Source organism: Salvelinus alpinus, chromosome 39, assembly GCF_045679555.1.
Source record: "Salvelinus alpinus chromosome 39, SLU_Salpinus.1, whole genome shotgun sequence".
NCBI lineage: Eukaryota > Metazoa > Chordata > Actinopteri > Salmoniformes > Salmonidae > Salvelinus > Salvelinus alpinus.
The window spans coordinates 8958897-8976047 of NC_092124.1; the positions used below are offsets into that span (position 1 = coordinate 8958897).

The following is a 17151-nucleotide window of genomic DNA, read 5'->3' on the forward strand; positions in this document are numbered from 1 at the left end:
AGAGTTCCTCTGTGGAGATGGGAGAACCTTCCAGAAGGACAACAATCTCTGCAGCACTCCACCAATCAGGCCTTTATGGTAGAGTGGCCAGACGGACGCTACTCCTCATTAAAAGGCATATGACAGCCCGCTTGGAGTTTGCCAAGAAGCACCCAAAGGATTCTTGGATAAAACCAAGATTTAACTATTTGGCCTGACTGCTAAGCGTCATGTCTGGAGGAAACCTGGCACCACCCCTACGGTGAAGCATGGTGGTGGCAGCATCATGCTGTGGGGATGTTTTTCAGCGGCAGGGATTGGAAGACTAGTCAGGATCGAGGGAAATATGAATGGAGCAGAGTACAGAGAGATCCCTGATGAAAACCTGCTCCAGAGCGCTCAGGACCTCAGACTGGGGCGAAGGTTCACTTTCCAACAGGACAACGACCCTAAGCACACAGCCAATACAACGCAGGAGTGGCTTCGGGACAAGTCTTTGAATGTCCTTGAGTGGCCCATCCAGAGCCCAGACTTGAAACCCATCGAACATCTCTGGAGAGACCTGAAAATAACTCTGCAGTGACACTCCCTATCCAACCTGACAGAGCTTGAGAGGAGGATCTGCAGAGAAGAATGGGAGAAACTCCCCAAATACAGGTGTGCCAAGCTTGTAGCGTCATACCCAAGAAGACTCAAGCCTGTAATCGCTGCCAAATGTGCTTCAACAAAGTACTGAGTAAAGGGTCTGAATACTTATGTAAATGTGTCATTATGGGGTATTGTGTGTAGATTGAAGAGGGAAAAAACAATATAATCCATTTTAGAATAAGGCTGTAACGTAACAAAATGTGGAAAAAGTCAAGGGGTCTGAATACTTTCCGAATGCATTGTATATAGAAACGTACACTACTGCAAAAAAAAATGGGGTCGCTTAGAAATGTCCTTGTTTTTGAAAGAAAAGCAAATTATTTGTCCATTAAAATAACATCAAATTAATCAGAAATACAGTGTAGACCTTGTTAATGTTGTAAATTACTATTGTTGCTGGAAACGGCAGATTTTTTATAGAATATCTACATAGGCGTACAGAGGCCCATTATCAGCAACCATCACTCTTGTGTTCCAATGGCACGTTGTGTTAGCTAATCCAAGTTTATCATTTTAAAAGGATAATTGATCATTATAATTATGTTAGAATGTATGGGTTCGATTACAGGCTCAACATGGCCAGAAACAAAGAACTTTCTTCTGAAACTCGTCAGTCTATTCTTGTTCTGAGAAATTAAGGCTATTCCATGCGAGAAATTACCAAGAAACTGAAGATCTCGTACAACGCTGTATACTACTCCCTTCACAGAACAGTGCAAACTGTCTCTAACCAGAATAGAAAGAGGAGTGGGAGGCCCCGGTGCACAACTGAGCAAAAGGACAATTACATTAGAGTGTCTAGTTTGAGAAACAGACGCCTCACAAGTCCTCAACTGGCAACTTCATTAAATAGTACCCGCAAAACACCAGTCTCAACGTCAACAGTGAAGAGGCGACTCGGGGATGTGATTCCGGGATGCTGATGAACTTGGATTAGCTAACACAACGTGCCATTGGAACACAGGAGTGATGGTTGCTGATAATGGGCCTCTGTACGCTTATGTACAGTTGAAGTCGGAAGTTTACATACAATTAGGTTGGAGTCATTAAAACTCGTTTTACAACCACTCCACAAATTTCTTGTTAACAAACTATAGTTTTGGCAAGTCGGTTAAGACATCTACTTTGCTGGAGGGAACAGATGCTGGAGGAAACAGGTACAAAAGTATCTATATCCACAGTAAAACGAGTCCTATATCGACATAACCTGAAAGGCCGCTCAGCAAGGAAGAAGCCACTGCTCCGAAACCGCGATAGAAATCCAGACTACGGTTTGCAACTGCACATGGGGACGAAGATCGTACTTTTTGGAGAAATGTCCTCTGGTCTGATGAAACAAAAATAGAATTGTTTGGCCATAATCACCATCGTTATGTTTGGAGGAAAGGGGGCTTGCAAGCCGAAGAACACCATCCCAACCGTGAAGCATGAGGATAGCAGCATCATGTTGTGGGGGTGCTTTGCTGCAGGAGGGACTGGTGCACTTCACAAAATAAATGGCATCATGAGGCAGGAAAATTGTGGATATATTGAAGCAACATCTCAAGACATTAATCAGGAAGTTAAAGCTTGGTCGCAAATGGGTCTTCCAAATGGACAATGACCCCAAGTATACTTCCAAAGTTGTGGCAAAATGGCTTAAGGACAACAAAGTCAAGGTATTGGAGTGGCCATCACAAAGCCCTGACCTCAACCCTACTGAAAAGTTTTGGGCAGAACTGAAAAAGCGTGTGCGAGCAAGGAGGCCATAAACCTGACTCAGTTACACCAGCTCTGTCAGGTGGAATGGGCCAAAATTCACCCAACTTATTGTGGGAAGCTTGTGGAAGGCTACCCTAAACGTTTGACCCAAGTTAAACAATTTAAAGGCAAAGCTACCAAATACTAATTGAGTGTATGTAAACTTCTGACCCACTGGGAATGTGATGAAAGAAATAAAAGCTGAACTAAATCATTCTCACTACTATTATTCTGACATTTCACATTCTTAAAATAAAGTGGTGATCCTAACTGACCTGAGACAGGGAATTTTACTAGGATTAAATGTCAGGATTTGTGAAAAACTGAGTTTAAATGTATTTGGCTAAGGTGTATGTAAACTTCCAACTTCAACTGTAGATATTCTATTTTTAAAAAACAGCCGTTTCCAGCTACAGTAGTCATTTACATGAACAATGTCTACACTGTATTTCAGATCAATTTGATGTTATTTTAATGGACAAATTTTTTTGCTTTTCACGGATATTTCAATGACATTTCTAAGTGATCCCAAACTTTTGAACGGTGTCGTATGTGGACACCCCTTCAAATGAGTGGATTTGGCTATTTCAGCCACATCCGTTGCTTATAGGTGAATTAAATCGAGCAGTCATGCAATTTCCATAGAGAAACATTGGCAGCAGAATGGCCTTACTGACGAGCTCAGTGACTTTCAACGTGGCATCGTCATAGGATGCCACCTTTCCAACAAGTCAGTTCATCAAATGTCTGCCATGCTATGTCTGCCCTGGTAGGCCACACAAGCTCACAGAACAGGACCTCCCGAGTTCCAAACTGCCTATGGAAGCAACACCAGCATGAAATGGGTTTCCATGGCCAAACAGCTGCACACAAGCCTAACATCACCATGCGCAATCCCAGTGTCGGCTGGAGTGGTGTAAAGCTCGCCACAATTGGACTCTGGATCAGTGGAAACGTGTTTTCTGGAGTGATGAATCACGCTTCACCATCTGGCTGTCCGACGGACAAATCTGGGTTTGGCGGATGCCAGGAGATTTCTAACTGCCCCAATGCATGCTGCTGACTATACATTTTGGTGGAGGAGGAATACTGGTCTGAGGCTGTTTTTCATGGTTCGGGCTAGGCCTCTTAGTTCCAGTAAAGGGAAATCTTAATGCTACAGCATACAATGTCACATTCTAATCTAGACTAATCTGTTTCTAACTTTGTGGCAACAGTTTGGGGAAGGGCCTTTCCTGTTTCAGCATGACAATGCCCCCGTGCACAAAGCGAGGTCCGTAAAGAAATGGTTTGTCGATCGGTGTGGAAGAACTTGCCTGGCCTGCAAAGACCCTGACCTCAACCCGATCGAACACCTTTGGGATGAATTGGAACGCCGACTGTGAGCCTGGCCTAATCGCCCAACATCAGTGCCCGACCTCACTAATGCTCTTGTGGCTGAATGGAAGCAAGTCCCCGCAGCAATGTTCCAACATCTAGTGGAAAGCCTTCCCAGAAGAGTGGACGCTGTTATAGCATCAGAGGGGGGACCAACTCCATATTAATGCCCATGATTTCGGAATGAGATGTTTGATGAGCAGGTGTCCACATACTTTTGTCCATGTAGTTTACTTAAATCACAGTGTTTGAGATGGGCTTGAATATGGTTTGCATTTTATACTATCATGTCATGTTTCTGTGTGTACGGTAAAGACTTTCTTATATACATCTTTATTTGCTCTTCTCTACATTTTGTGTTTACAGTCTGCAGTCCATGAGGACCTGCTGATATCCGGTGTTGCTGGTGGGAGAGACTGGACCTCTGAAACAGGTGGTCACAAACCTTGGCACCGGATCAGAACCCTGGATCAGGAGCCTTCGCTCTTACTTCCCGAGTTGGAACCAGGACCGAACCACGAGGGACAGAGACTCCACCACCACACAGAACACAACCAGTGGACAGCTAGACTGAACCACCTCAGTCCTGGTGGTCATCAGAGAGACAGAGGCTCCAGTCAGGGATCCAGTCTGCAGCCCAGACCCTTCTCTTTACAGTCTCAGTGCAGGGATGGAGCAGGGCCTGGGGCTGATAGAGATAGACCCTCCTGTTCCTATGATACAAACACCACAGTATCCATGATGAACAGAGCAGGTCACCCTGGGATTCAGCCTTCACAGAGAGTAGTGGTCGACCCCTCTGGTGGTAGTCTATCAGCAAGTCTGTCTTCTCCTTCAGAGTCTTGTCAAATGCCTGGTGAATGGGTTCAAAGAAAGCCTGGACCTGGGTCTAGCCTTCCTCAGTTACCTCATGGTTACCCCACCAATACAGACAGGGTCAGGATGGGCGTTCACCACGAGAGGTACCTAGCCTATAACACAGCAGACAATCCCAACAACACCCAAACAATGGCTAGAGGTCAAGGAGGGAGCTCAAATACTCCTGTTTCTACCTTCTCTGGTGTCATTGGGTCACAACGTGGGAGGCCGAGCGTTAGGACCGACGCCAACAAGCCGTACGCCTGCCCCACGTGTGGGAAGTGCTTCGCTGAAGCGTACTATGTGAAGATGCACCAGACCGTTCACACCAAGGAGAGGCCCTTCAAGTGTAAACTATGTTACAAGAGCTTCTCCTTCCTGAGTAACCTTATCAGACATAGGAGTGTCCACAATGGGGAGAAATCGTAATAGTGTTGCTTGAGATGTAAACAGCGGCTATCTGGGAACCGTTCTTTAGTTGACATATTATAGTAAGAGGGTAATCAACCACATACCCTTCATTAACCCTTTTGTTAATTTGTCATTTGAAACAGGCTTGTAAATACCTTGTTTTTAGAGAAACCGTAAACCTAGAACTAGAACAGTTGAATATTTACCTTACTGAGGTGATGTAGTCATATTATTTTCTATTCTGTTCTTGCTAACACCGCTCTTTCTAAACAAGTGTGCTCTCTGCTTGAAAGATACTGATCATAGGAGATCTGATGTTTAATGTCATAAGAAGTATTTCAAAGAACAGCGAGCATACCTTTTTCATTTAACCACACCCTTTGAGGTATGACGCAAACCAATTAGATCGGTAGGTGGAAACCGGAAGAGATGACTGACACAATGGCGGAAACGGATGTTTTGTTTGAAACTGCTGGCGAGTGAAGATGACAGTGAGAATTTCACTGGCAAAAAAGAAAGGAAACAAGAGAAGTAAAGTTGTGATGTAAAATAGGAAACTGTTCTTTGGTCGAGGTGAAGGTTTTGGAACAATGGAACTTGGGAGATCCGTTTGAAGTCTCGATAAATGTCATGGATGCGTTGGGTGAAGTGGCGTCAGTGAGAGAAGACTTGAAATAGACAAGATGGCGGCGTACACATTGTTGGATTACTCCATGGAGCAAAAAAAGTATTTATTTTAATAACAGAGCATTTCATCTGAATTCAAACGGACCCCTCGGAACAGGACACAGACATTTTATGGGACTCCTGTTTCCATGAATCGAGGACGAAGACAATATCACCGAACTAGTTGGTCGAAAATGATCTGTGCTACACTAAACAGTACTTATCCTGTAACACCCATCAATGGATACCAAAAGTCTTCGGATAAATCACATCTGGTGTAACAATCTGTAGCTCAGGCAGTACAAGGAATCCTGTACCCTGAACCTGTGTAGGGATTTGATTTGGATTGGACTGTGAGTGACTGAAGAAGTGGGATGGTTTTGATTGATCTATATTTTTATTTAGTATATTGTTGTCCCCCCCCCTTTCCCACAATGGATTGTAGAGGGTCCACACAGGGGGAAAACCCTAAAGCTGCCGCCAACACCTCCTTTAGATGCACTTGAAGGTCCACACGGGAGAGAGGCTGTAAGCCTGCACGTACTGCAGGAAGAGGTTCTCAGAGAGGAGCTACCTCAGGATACACCAGCAGAAAAATCATCCCACTCTATATCATAGAAAGTAACCATTCCACTCGATAGCTTCTGACGTTTAGATTAAACTCTTCATTAAAGACATAGATACATTTTTGTTGTCAGCAGAAAATATAATTTGGTATAATGAGAGTAGCAGATTTCAGTGTTGAATATTCCTGGGTAGGATATTGCATCCAGACATAAAGTTTATTTTATATTGTGTTTGTACTGTGTAGGCTAAATTATGTTCACAAATTAATTTTTATTACTTCCATTCAACATTTTTTTTCTTTCTCCTAAAGACACTTTTAATGAGAAAATGAATGCAGTTTATCAAGTTCATGCAGTTGTTTTGTTTAGACGTGTGTGTGGTTCTATTGCTAATAGTCAATGTGTCACTGTGGGATTTGCTCGAGGGCGGATTATTTGTTTGAAGTATCCAATCACACAGCATTTGTTGGAGACAGAGAAGTCGAGTGGCGCTGGTCAACAAGGATTATCCCTCATCTTGGTAGCCCCTCGATGGCCAGGGAAACTCTGGCTAGCGGAGATCAATCTCCTGCTTTACATCGAGCCCTGGCAACTACTGTTACGCAGGGATCTTTTGACCCAGGCGAACTGAGAGATTTTCCACCCTCACCCAGAAACCATGGCCCTCTGGGCCTGGCCTGTGAGAGGGTACATCTGAATGTGACATGCTTGCTTCTCTGAGTCATTGAGGCTATCCAGAGTGCAAGAGCCCCTTCTACACGTTCACTGTATGGAAACAAGTGATGCGTTTTTGATGAATTGGTGAGACCAAAAACAGATTATTCCTTACCAATGCTCTGTATCCGAGGTTTTATGCTTCTCGCAGGACTTTTTGGACATAGACCGTGACAGTGGAGAACGCCTTCCCTATCTAGCCACTATCTCGGGCCTGTCATATAGGCTTCGACAACAACACAGTAGGGAACACCCTCTGTTATGTTGTTTCATGAAGGGAGCGCGTCGCTTATGCCCAGTCTCCAAGCCTTCAGCCCCGTCTTGGGGTCTGTCTATTGTGCTTGAGGCGATTTCACAGCAACCTTTTGAGCCGCTTGAAAACTTAGTTGAAAAATCTCTCCTTCAAGATGGCTTTGCTGATTGCCCTTACATCCGGAAAGCAAGTGAGTGAGCTGCACGCACTGTCAGTCCACCATTCGTGCCTACAGTTTGCCCCGGGGTTATCCAAGGTAACATTGTTACCCGACCCTGCCTTTATGCCGAAGGTCAGCAGCAATTACAATTGTCTCGCCTTTCCACCCGCCACCCTTCACTTATATGGAAGAAGAGCGTCTCCACCGTTTATGTCCAGTACGTGCTTTATGCATCTACTTAGATAGAACGAGAGCATGGTATAAGAGTGACCAACTCTTCGTGTCTTGGGCATCCCCCTGTAAGTGCTGATCTAGAATCAGATTTGCCTTTTAAATCATAATGAATAAGACTATTTAGACAGGTGGGGACCTGATCCTCGTTTAGCACTACTACTTTGGCGCTTTGTGGATACAGGCCAGGGTCTTCAATCATTTTAAGTGTGGGACCACGCCTTTGAATTATCAAACCATTCAAGTGTCAAGTAATCAAATCGACTAACATGTTTGCATAGTATCAAATGAACTAAGACGTTTTGCATAGTATCAAATCAACTAACATGAGGTTCTCAGAGGGGAGCTACCTCAGGAAACACCAGCAGAAAACGCACACGGCCCACGTATAGAGTGATATGTAGTACTAGTTTGTTTATTTGTAGTTCATTCTGGTGGATTTGGATATTGTAGGGAACTGGATGAGGTGAACTGGTGAAATAATGAGTATGAGGCAGAGTAGATGGTGATGGTTGGTTTGATGGTGTCTGTAAAAATGCTTCACTGATGAAGAGTGATAACTATGTCCCTTTTGGTTGAGACTGGTGTTTTATAGTGAGATAATGATGGTGCCTTAATTCATGTTTACTTGACATGAAGTAGTGAAGCTGTATGAAATGTAATGTTGAACCTTTTCCAAAGCATTCAAAAATGTATTATATCAAAGCGAGGGTACCAGGTTTACAGAAAATATAGTGTTACCATAGTGTCATGTATCGGTTTGTGCAATAAAAGTACTGTACTTCATGTTATGTGATTGTATGACCATTTTGTAGAAATTAAATACAAAATTGACTCTGTGTGGACTTGGTTATTTTTTTATCATTGCAGGGACTGAGTTTCCCTTATCTCAGTCTAAACAATACATTATACTTCATTCTTGAAACGACACATATGGAAAAAACATATAATAATAAACTCAACTGACTGTGGTTAACATTTTATAATATCATGTATCTGTCAGTACAGCAAAGACTTATCTAAACCTTTATATGCTCTTCTGTACAATTTGTGTTTACAGTCTGCAGTCCATGAGGACCTGCTGATATCTGGTGTTGCTCACCACAGTCTCAGTGCAGGGTTGGAGCAAGGAATGGGGCTGAAAGAGATTATACATTTACATTTAAGTCATTTAGCAGACGCTCTTATCCAGAGCGACTTACAAATTGGTGCATTCACCTTATGATATCCAGTGGAACAACCACTTTACAATAGTGCATCTAACTCTTTTAAGGGGGGGGGGGGTTAGAAGGATTACTTTATCCTATCCTAGGTATTCCTTAAAGAGGTGGGGTTTCAGGTGTCTCCGGAAGGTGGTGATTGACTCCGCTGACCTGGCGTCGTGAGGGAGTTTGTTCCACCATTGGGGTGCCAGAGCAGCGAACAGTTTTGACTGGGCTGAGCGGGAACTGTACTTCCTCAGAGGTAGGGAGGCGAGCAGGCCAGAGGTGGATGAACGCAGTGCCCTTGTTTGGGTGTAGGGCCTGATCAGAGCCTGAAGGTACGGAGGTGCCGTTCCCCTCACAGCTCCGTAGGCAAGCACCATGGTCTTGTAACGGATGCGAGCTTCAACTGGAAGCCAGTGGAGAGAGCGGAGGAGCGGGGTGACGTGAGAGAACTTGGGAAAGTTGAACACCAGACGGGCTGCGGCGTTCTGGATGAGTTGTAGGGGTTTAATGGCACAGGCAGGGAGCCCAGCCAACAGCGAGTTGCAGTAATCCAGACGGGAGATGACAAGTGCCTGGATTAGGACCTGCGCCGCTTCCTGCGTGAGGCAGGGTCGTACTCTGCGAATGTTGTAGAGCATGAACCTACAGGAACGGGTCACCGCCTTGATGTTAGTTGAGAACGACAGGGTGTTGTCCAGGATCACGCCAAGGTTCTTAGCACGTGTTCCTATGATACAAACACCACAGTGTCCACGATGACCAGAGCAGGTCACCCTGAGCTTCAGCCGTCACAGAGAGTTGTGGGAGACTTCTCCTGGTGGTAGTCTTTCAGCAAGTCTGTCTTCTCCTTAAGGGTCTTGTCTAATGTGTGGTACCTAGTGTGTAATTAAGTCCACAATCCCAACAACACCCAAACAATGGCTAGAAGTCAAGGAGGGAGCTCAAACACTGACCACCTGAGAGTGGTGGCTCCTGCTTCTACCTCCTCAGGTGACGTTGGAGGCCGAGAATTACGACGGACTCCGACAAGCCGTATGCCTGCCCCACGTGTGGGAAGCGCTTTGATATGGCGAAATATGTGACGCAGCACCAGACCGTTCCCACCAAGAAGACTCCCTTCAAGTGTTTCTCCTTTCTGAGTATCCCTATGAGACATACAGTGGGGCAAAAAAGAATTTAGTCAGCCACCAAAATACTTATTTTCCACCATAATTTGCAAATAAATTCATTAAAAATCCTACAATGTGATTTTCTGGATTTTGTTCCCCCTCATTTTGTCTGTCATAGTTGAAGTGTACCTATGATGAAAATTACAGGCCTCTCTCATCTTTTTAAGTGGGAGAACTTGCACAATTGGTGGCTGACTAAATACTTTTTTGCCCCACTGTAGGAGTGTCCACAATGGGCACTGGGTAGTAGGTAGGAGTTGCCCTTGATCAGATATTTTGTCATCCTCCCCTCTATCAACTTTCATCATGTCTTTTATGTGTATTATTGTTATGAATCTCCCATGGCTGTTGCAAACATTGTCACTCAATAATTGACTTACTCAGCCACACACTCAAAGTTGGCTGTATTTATACTGATGTACACTCACATATTTATTTGGACAGTGAAGCTAAAACTTTTAATTTGGTTCTATACTCCAGCATTTTGGAATTCAGATCAATGTTTCATTAGGCGACAATACAGAATGACACCTTTTTTTTGAGGGTATTTTTATACATCTGTTTTACCGTTTAGAAATGAATCACTTTATGTATCTAGTCCCCCATTTGAAGGTGTCATACAGTGCATTCGGAAAGTATGTTTGTCTATGGAGATTGCATGGCTGTACTCTCGATTGTATACACCTGAAAGCAACGGGTGTGGCTGAAAAAGCCAAATCCACTCATTTGAAAGGGTGTCCACATACGTTTGCATATAAAGTACATTCAGACCCCTTGACTTTTTCCAAATTCTGTTACCTTACAGCCTTATTCTAAAGTGGATTATATTGTTTTTTCCCCTCATCAATCTACACACAATACCCCATATCACATTTACATAAGAATTCAAACCCTTTACTCAGTACTTTGTTGAACACATTTGGCAGTGATTACAGCCTCAAGTTTTCTTGGGTATGACGCTACAAGCTTGGCACACCTGTATTTGGGGAGTTTCTCCCATTCTTCTCTGCAGATCCTCCTCTCAAGCTCTGTCAAGTTGGATGGGGAGCGTCGGTGCACAGCTATTTTTAGGTCTCTCCAGAGATGTTCGAGCGGGTTCAAGTTAGGGCTCTGGCTGGGCCACTCAAGAACATTCAGAGACTTGACCCAAAGCCACTCCTGCGTTGTCTTGGCTGTGTGCTTAGGGTTGTTGTCCTGTTGGAAGGTGAACCTTTGCCCTAATCTGAGGTCCTGAGCTCTCTGGAGCAGGTTTTCATCAAGGATCTCTTTGTACATTGCTCCGTTCATCTTTCCCTTGATCCAGACTAGTCATTGCAGGGACTGAGTTTCCCTCATCTCAGTCGAACCAATTTTCTTGAATCAACACATGGATTTTGGCTCCATATTGTTAGGTACTTGAATTAGTGTTAGAGATGGCTTGACTGTGGTTGACATTTATAATATCATGTCATGTTTCTATGTGTACAGAAAATAGTTTTTCATATAAACCTTTATGCTTTTCTGTTCAATTTGTGTTTACAGTCTGCAGTCCATGCAGAAAAAAGTAGTAGCTGGTCAATTTCCACATGCGCGTACCTAAACTTCTCAGCTGTTTTGGTTCAACCAATCATTAGGGTGTTTTTGTTTCACCCACGCGAACGTGACCAAAGCCATGACTGAAACAGGAATTAATTTGCCCTGGATATTTACAAATAAATGGGATATCTGAGGCTCTCTGTCACTAAGTGATTGTACAATGTACACCTGGGTTGGGCTCAATTCGAATTGAAGGCAGTCATTTCAGGCAGTAACCTGAAATTCCAATTCTATGATTGAAAAGACAGCATCTATTCTCCATTACTTCTCAATAAACTGAAAAGGAGAAGCGATTTATGTCAAAAGTAATATATTTAAAAATATATATTTTAAATTCAAATCCCTTCCTGAATTGACTGACTGCAATTCAAATTGAGCCCAACCCTGGTGTACACACATCATGTTATGATTTCAGTTTGTGAGTGTGTGATATGGGGATTAGAACAGATGTTTATTTCGACATTATAAAGAAAACCTTTCATAAACAATGACATTGCTGCCATGTTGATCAGAGCCTTGCTGTTGGAAACCCACATTAGTTCGCAGATACACCTCCCCTGACTTAACTCATCGACGGTCGTCAACTTATATCTGTGGTGCTGCTTGTGGCAACATCATCTCGCTGAATCTACCTTTAAAATATAAAGTCAATTTATACACCACCAAACTTAGTTGGAAGTGTTTTTGAGAAAGTTGCTGCTTGAAGTGCAACCATCCATTTAAAGTCTCCCAGTTTTCACCACACACAGTAGGTGGCAGCAATAAACCTTTTTGGTGTAGCCCAACTTGAAGAAGTAAACAGAAGGGAAAATCTGTACTGGAGATAGTGTCATATAATGGGAACAGAAGGGAGGCGGCTATGTTGTTTAGGGTGAGATTAGGGCGGAATTGATGGGGAAACATGGAAGAGGAAACGGTTGAACATGGATTATTATTTTGTGAAATGTATGATGCAGAAAAGGAGAGGTGTTTGACAGGGTTAATCACATTTTATTGGTCACATACACATATTTAGCGGATGTTAGTGCGGGTGTAGCGAAATGCTTGTGTTCCAAACTCCAACAGTATCTAACAATTCACAACAATACACAAATCTAAAAGTAAAAGAATGGAATTAAGAAATATATTAATATTAGGATGACCAGTGTCAGAGTGGCATTGACTAAAATACAGTAGAATAGAATACAGTATATACATATGAAATTAGTAAATCTGAACGTAAACATTATTAAAGTGACCAGTGATTCCATATATATATATATATATATGCGCAGCAGCCTCTAAGGTACAAGGTTGAGTAACCGAGGGGGTAGCCGGTTAGTGGTGGCTATTTAACAGTGATGGCCTTGAGATAGAAGCAGTTTTTCAGTCTCTCTGTCCCAGCTTTGATGCACCTGTACTGACCTCGCCTTCTGGATGGTAGCGGGGTGAACAGGCCGTGGCTCGGGTGGTTGATGTCCTTGAGGATCTTTTTGCCCTTCCTGTGACATTGGGTGCTGCTGTTATTGTCCTGGAGGGCAGGCAGTGTGCCCCCAGTGGTGCGTTGGGCAGACCGCATCACCCTCTGGAGAGCCCTGTGGTTGTGGGCGACGCATTTGCCAAACCAGACGGTGATACAGCCCGACAGCATGCTCTCAATTGGGCATCTGTAAAAGTTTGTGAGGGTCTTAGGGGCCAAGGCAAATTTTTTCAGCCTTCTGAGGTTGAAGAGGCGCTGTTGCGCCTTCTTCACCACACTGTCTGTGTGGGTGGACCATTTCAGATTGTCGGTGATGTGTACTCCGAGGAACTTGAAGCGTTTCACCTTCTCCACTGCAGTCCCATTTTGGGTGGGGGTGATGGAAGTAGGACGGTTTGTAGGGATTTATTTTATTTTATTATAAATTCAGGGTTAGTAAGATAGTATAGTGGAATAGATATGTCGTAACGGTCCTCACACTCCAGTACAGTAGGTGGCGGGGTATGCACATGGCAGTTGGTTGCGAATCGCCAATAAAACTTAAAAGAAAAAGAAAACAGACCTGAAAAGCCTTTTTGTTGTTATTATTTTGACGTTTATTAACTAACACCCTGGAACTCAAAATATGATCAATTTAAATTCACAGCATCGCATACCCCAGGTAATCTTTAATTCGCGTTGGAAACAGGACTTGGTTGATAGATGTTATCTAGGTAACGCTAGCTAGCTGTTAACTGTTAATGTTAGCCAACAATGGATAACTGTATGGTTTTTCACACTCAAATAGCCTCCATCATGGAGGTGCTAGCGAATGCAGCCGTGGCAGAGATCTGTAAACTCGTAGACGACGACTATGCAGTGTTTCGTTTGGAAATAACTCAAAGCCAGAAAGAAAACAGGACATTGCGGAGGAAACTACAGCTACTGGAACTGAAGGTGGCACGGGAGCCCACAGAGAGGACAATGCAAGAGCGCATCCTTGCAAGTCGTCCCAGAACTGTCAAGATCCTCGACCGATACAGAGTGATGGCAAGAGGTAAATGTAGCTGGAGACTGCGGGACCTGTCGCCCCCTTCCCCTCTGCGCTTGTGTGGCTTTAGATGTGTCAACCCCACCTATCTTGATCAGTTTTTGGATAGTATAGTATGCAATAATTCCCCTGATTACTTAGCTATCTTGCGCACAGACACAATATCATATTCTAACTAGATTCTTGATTTACTGCATTTACTATTATTTACTCAATGAAAACAATGTGATGCCTGGAACATAATACATTTATCAATAAATAGTATATCAATAAGTTATGAGAAGCATTACCTTACATCCTTGCCAATTCTCGACAGTGTCAAAACGGTCAATAGTGTTGAACATTACCTAACCTGACCACCTCTTTTCTCCCAATCACTCTCTCAGGTGAAGGACATCTCACTGGAGGCCACAGGAGCTTTGTGAAGCCAGCGGGACACAATACATGGAGAGATGACCAACCAATCACTGTTGATGAGGGAAGTGGAACCTCAACCCAGAACATTATTGTGATAGAGGTTAGTGTAACCATTGTTGAATAAAAAATGTGTTACTTGGTAAATCAAATGTGCCCATTTATTTCAGAAAGGCTCCCCTCAGCTATTCACTTGTTTACATGTACATCCTTATTTATCTGCCATAGGGGAGCTTGTGAGACTTCCCTATGACATTGATATCCAATTCAACTCATGTACTGCTAAAAACCTCCCCTATTCTTGTCAGTCTGCAGATGCAGAGGCTGCAGGTCCTGGAGTCAAACTGGAGAGGTCTGAAGGAGAGGAGGACCCACGGCACAGCGGAGACATCCAGACTAGAGCAGCGTCTGGAGTGGCGCCCCCTGTAGCCACGGAGGACCTATCCACCGCCGCTGCACTCCAGGCCAGGAACCGTCGCAGCATCACTGAGGTCAGTCGAACGCTGTTCGACACAAAGACTTTAACTGTAACACATAGGCTCTTACACACACGATCTGAACACAGATCAGACCCAAAGAGACTAGGGCCACCAGTCTGACCTCCTGATCCTGGTTTCTACTACTTACCGGTAATTCACCAGAGCCAGAGTATGGTTTATTCCCGTGGAGATGGTGATGCGTTAGACACTGGCGGTGATGATCTGTTTTGTTCTTACGCTACAGAGATGGTCCCTGGAAGCATATCCTTGGGTTTAGAGAGACAGACTGATCTGTCTAGAGGGGACTGGAACTGGTACATTTCTGTATGGACCTCGCTTAGTGCACGGGGGCATTGTTATGCTGAAACAGGAAAGGGCCTTCCCCAAACTGTTGCCACAAAGTTGGAAGCACAGAATCATCTAGAATGTCATTGTATGCTGTAGCGTTAAGAGGGGCCTAGACCGAACTATGAAAAACAGCCCCAGACCATTATTCCTCCTCCACCAAACATTACAGTTGGCACTATGCATTCGGGCAGGTAGCGTTCTCCTGGCATCCGCCAAACCCAGATTCGTCCGTCGGAGTGCCAGATGGTGAAGCGTGATTCATCACTCCAGAGAACGCGTATCCACTGCTCTAGAGTCCAATGGCGGCGAGCTTTACACCACTCCAGCTGACGCTTGGCATTACTCATGGTGATCTTAGGCTTGTTTGCGGCTGCTCGGCCATGGAAACCCATTTCCCGACAAACAGTTCTTGTGTAGACGTTGCTTCTAGAGGCAGTTTGGAACTCAGTAGTGAGTGTTGCTTGTAAACGTTTCTACTTCACAATAACAGCACTTACAGTTGACCGGGAGGCTCTAGCAGGGCACGCTTATGTAGGTGTCATAACCAGCCATAAAATAATGCAATACATGTCACAACAGGTCTAAATATGTGTTATGACCATATTATTACAGGTTATGACCGTGTCATAATGTGTTATGACACTGGGTGTCAAGTGAAGTGTTACCAAAATCCTTCTTTACCCTGTCTCCTCCACTTCATCTATAGTGATTGAAGTGGATTTAACAAGTGACATCAATATGGAATCATAGCGTTCACCTGCATTCACCTGGTCAGTTTATGTCATGGAAAGAGCAGGTGTTCATAATGTTTGGTATACACTCAGTGTATAAGGCACGTAAAGCCTAAAAGTCTGTTTCATATTGTGTTTGTACTGTGTATCTGATGTTCGCGAATTTTCCAAAGACACTTTTTTAATGAGAAAATGAATGCAGTTCAGGCAGATATTTTTGTTGAGACATGACAAGTATGTGTGGTTTTCATGTGGTGTATTTAAAACTTGTTCAATGAACACAAAGTGGGACTTTTCATTCTAAGATTTTGATTGAGACTCATTTTAGCATCACATCTGATCTCACCCTATTCTACATACACACAACAGTGCTTTATAACCAATATACACTGAGTGCACAAACCATTAGGAAAACCTGCTATTTCCATGACATAGACTGACCAGGTGAATGCAGGTAAACGCTATGATCCCTTATTGATGTCATCTATTAAATCCACTTCAATCGGTGTAAATGAAGGGGAGGAGACAGGTTTAAAATGATTTTTAAGCATTGAGACAATTGAGACATGGATTGTGTATGTGTGGATGGGCAAGACAAAATATTGAAGTGCCTTTGAATGGGGTTTGGTAGTAGGTGCCAGGTGCACCCGGTTTGAGTGTGTCAAGAACTGCAACGCTGCTTGATTTTTCACGCGTGTATCAAGAATGGTCCACCACCCAAAAGGACATCCAGCAAACTTGACACAAGTTTGGGAAGCATTGGAGTCAACATGGGCCAGCAACCCTGTGGAACGCTTTCGACACCTGTTAGAGTCCATGTCCCGATGAATTGTATATTTGGACGGTGTTCCTAATGGTTTGTACACTCAGTGAACACTCACCAAATATACCTACAAATACCCATACACTAGTCAGGTTTGTCTGATGATTACTTGACTTATAATTGCTGACTTTTTACCCACAACATCATATTTATGTCCACCATGATGGGTTTAACAACAATGAAGTCATTCTGTAACTACAGTATAGGACTCAAACGTAGTGGGGATGGGTAAACACTCCATGTTGAAAGTGTGTTTATTATCTGTGTGTACGTACCTGAGGGAGTGTATGTCTGTGTAATCTGTATCACCTG

General features: G+C 43.7%; 1 protein-coding gene across 1 annotated transcript in view; it reads left to right on the plus strand.

The window, feature by feature from the left end:
* LOC139566698 (uncharacterized) overlaps window positions 1-17151 on the plus strand; it is a 58410-nt gene that overhangs the window by 20874 nt on the left and 20385 nt on the right. The window contains exons 8-12 of the mRNA XM_071387948.1: window positions 4111-5027; window positions 13318-13399; window positions 13762-14050; window positions 14431-14561; window positions 14767-14949. Coding sequence (XP_071244049.1) covers window positions 4111-5027; window positions 13318-13399; window positions 13762-14050; window positions 14431-14561; window positions 14767-14949 — 1602 coding nt within the window. The remainder of the gene's footprint in view (window positions 1-4110; window positions 5028-13317; window positions 13400-13761; window positions 14051-14430; window positions 14562-14766; window positions 14950-17151) is intronic.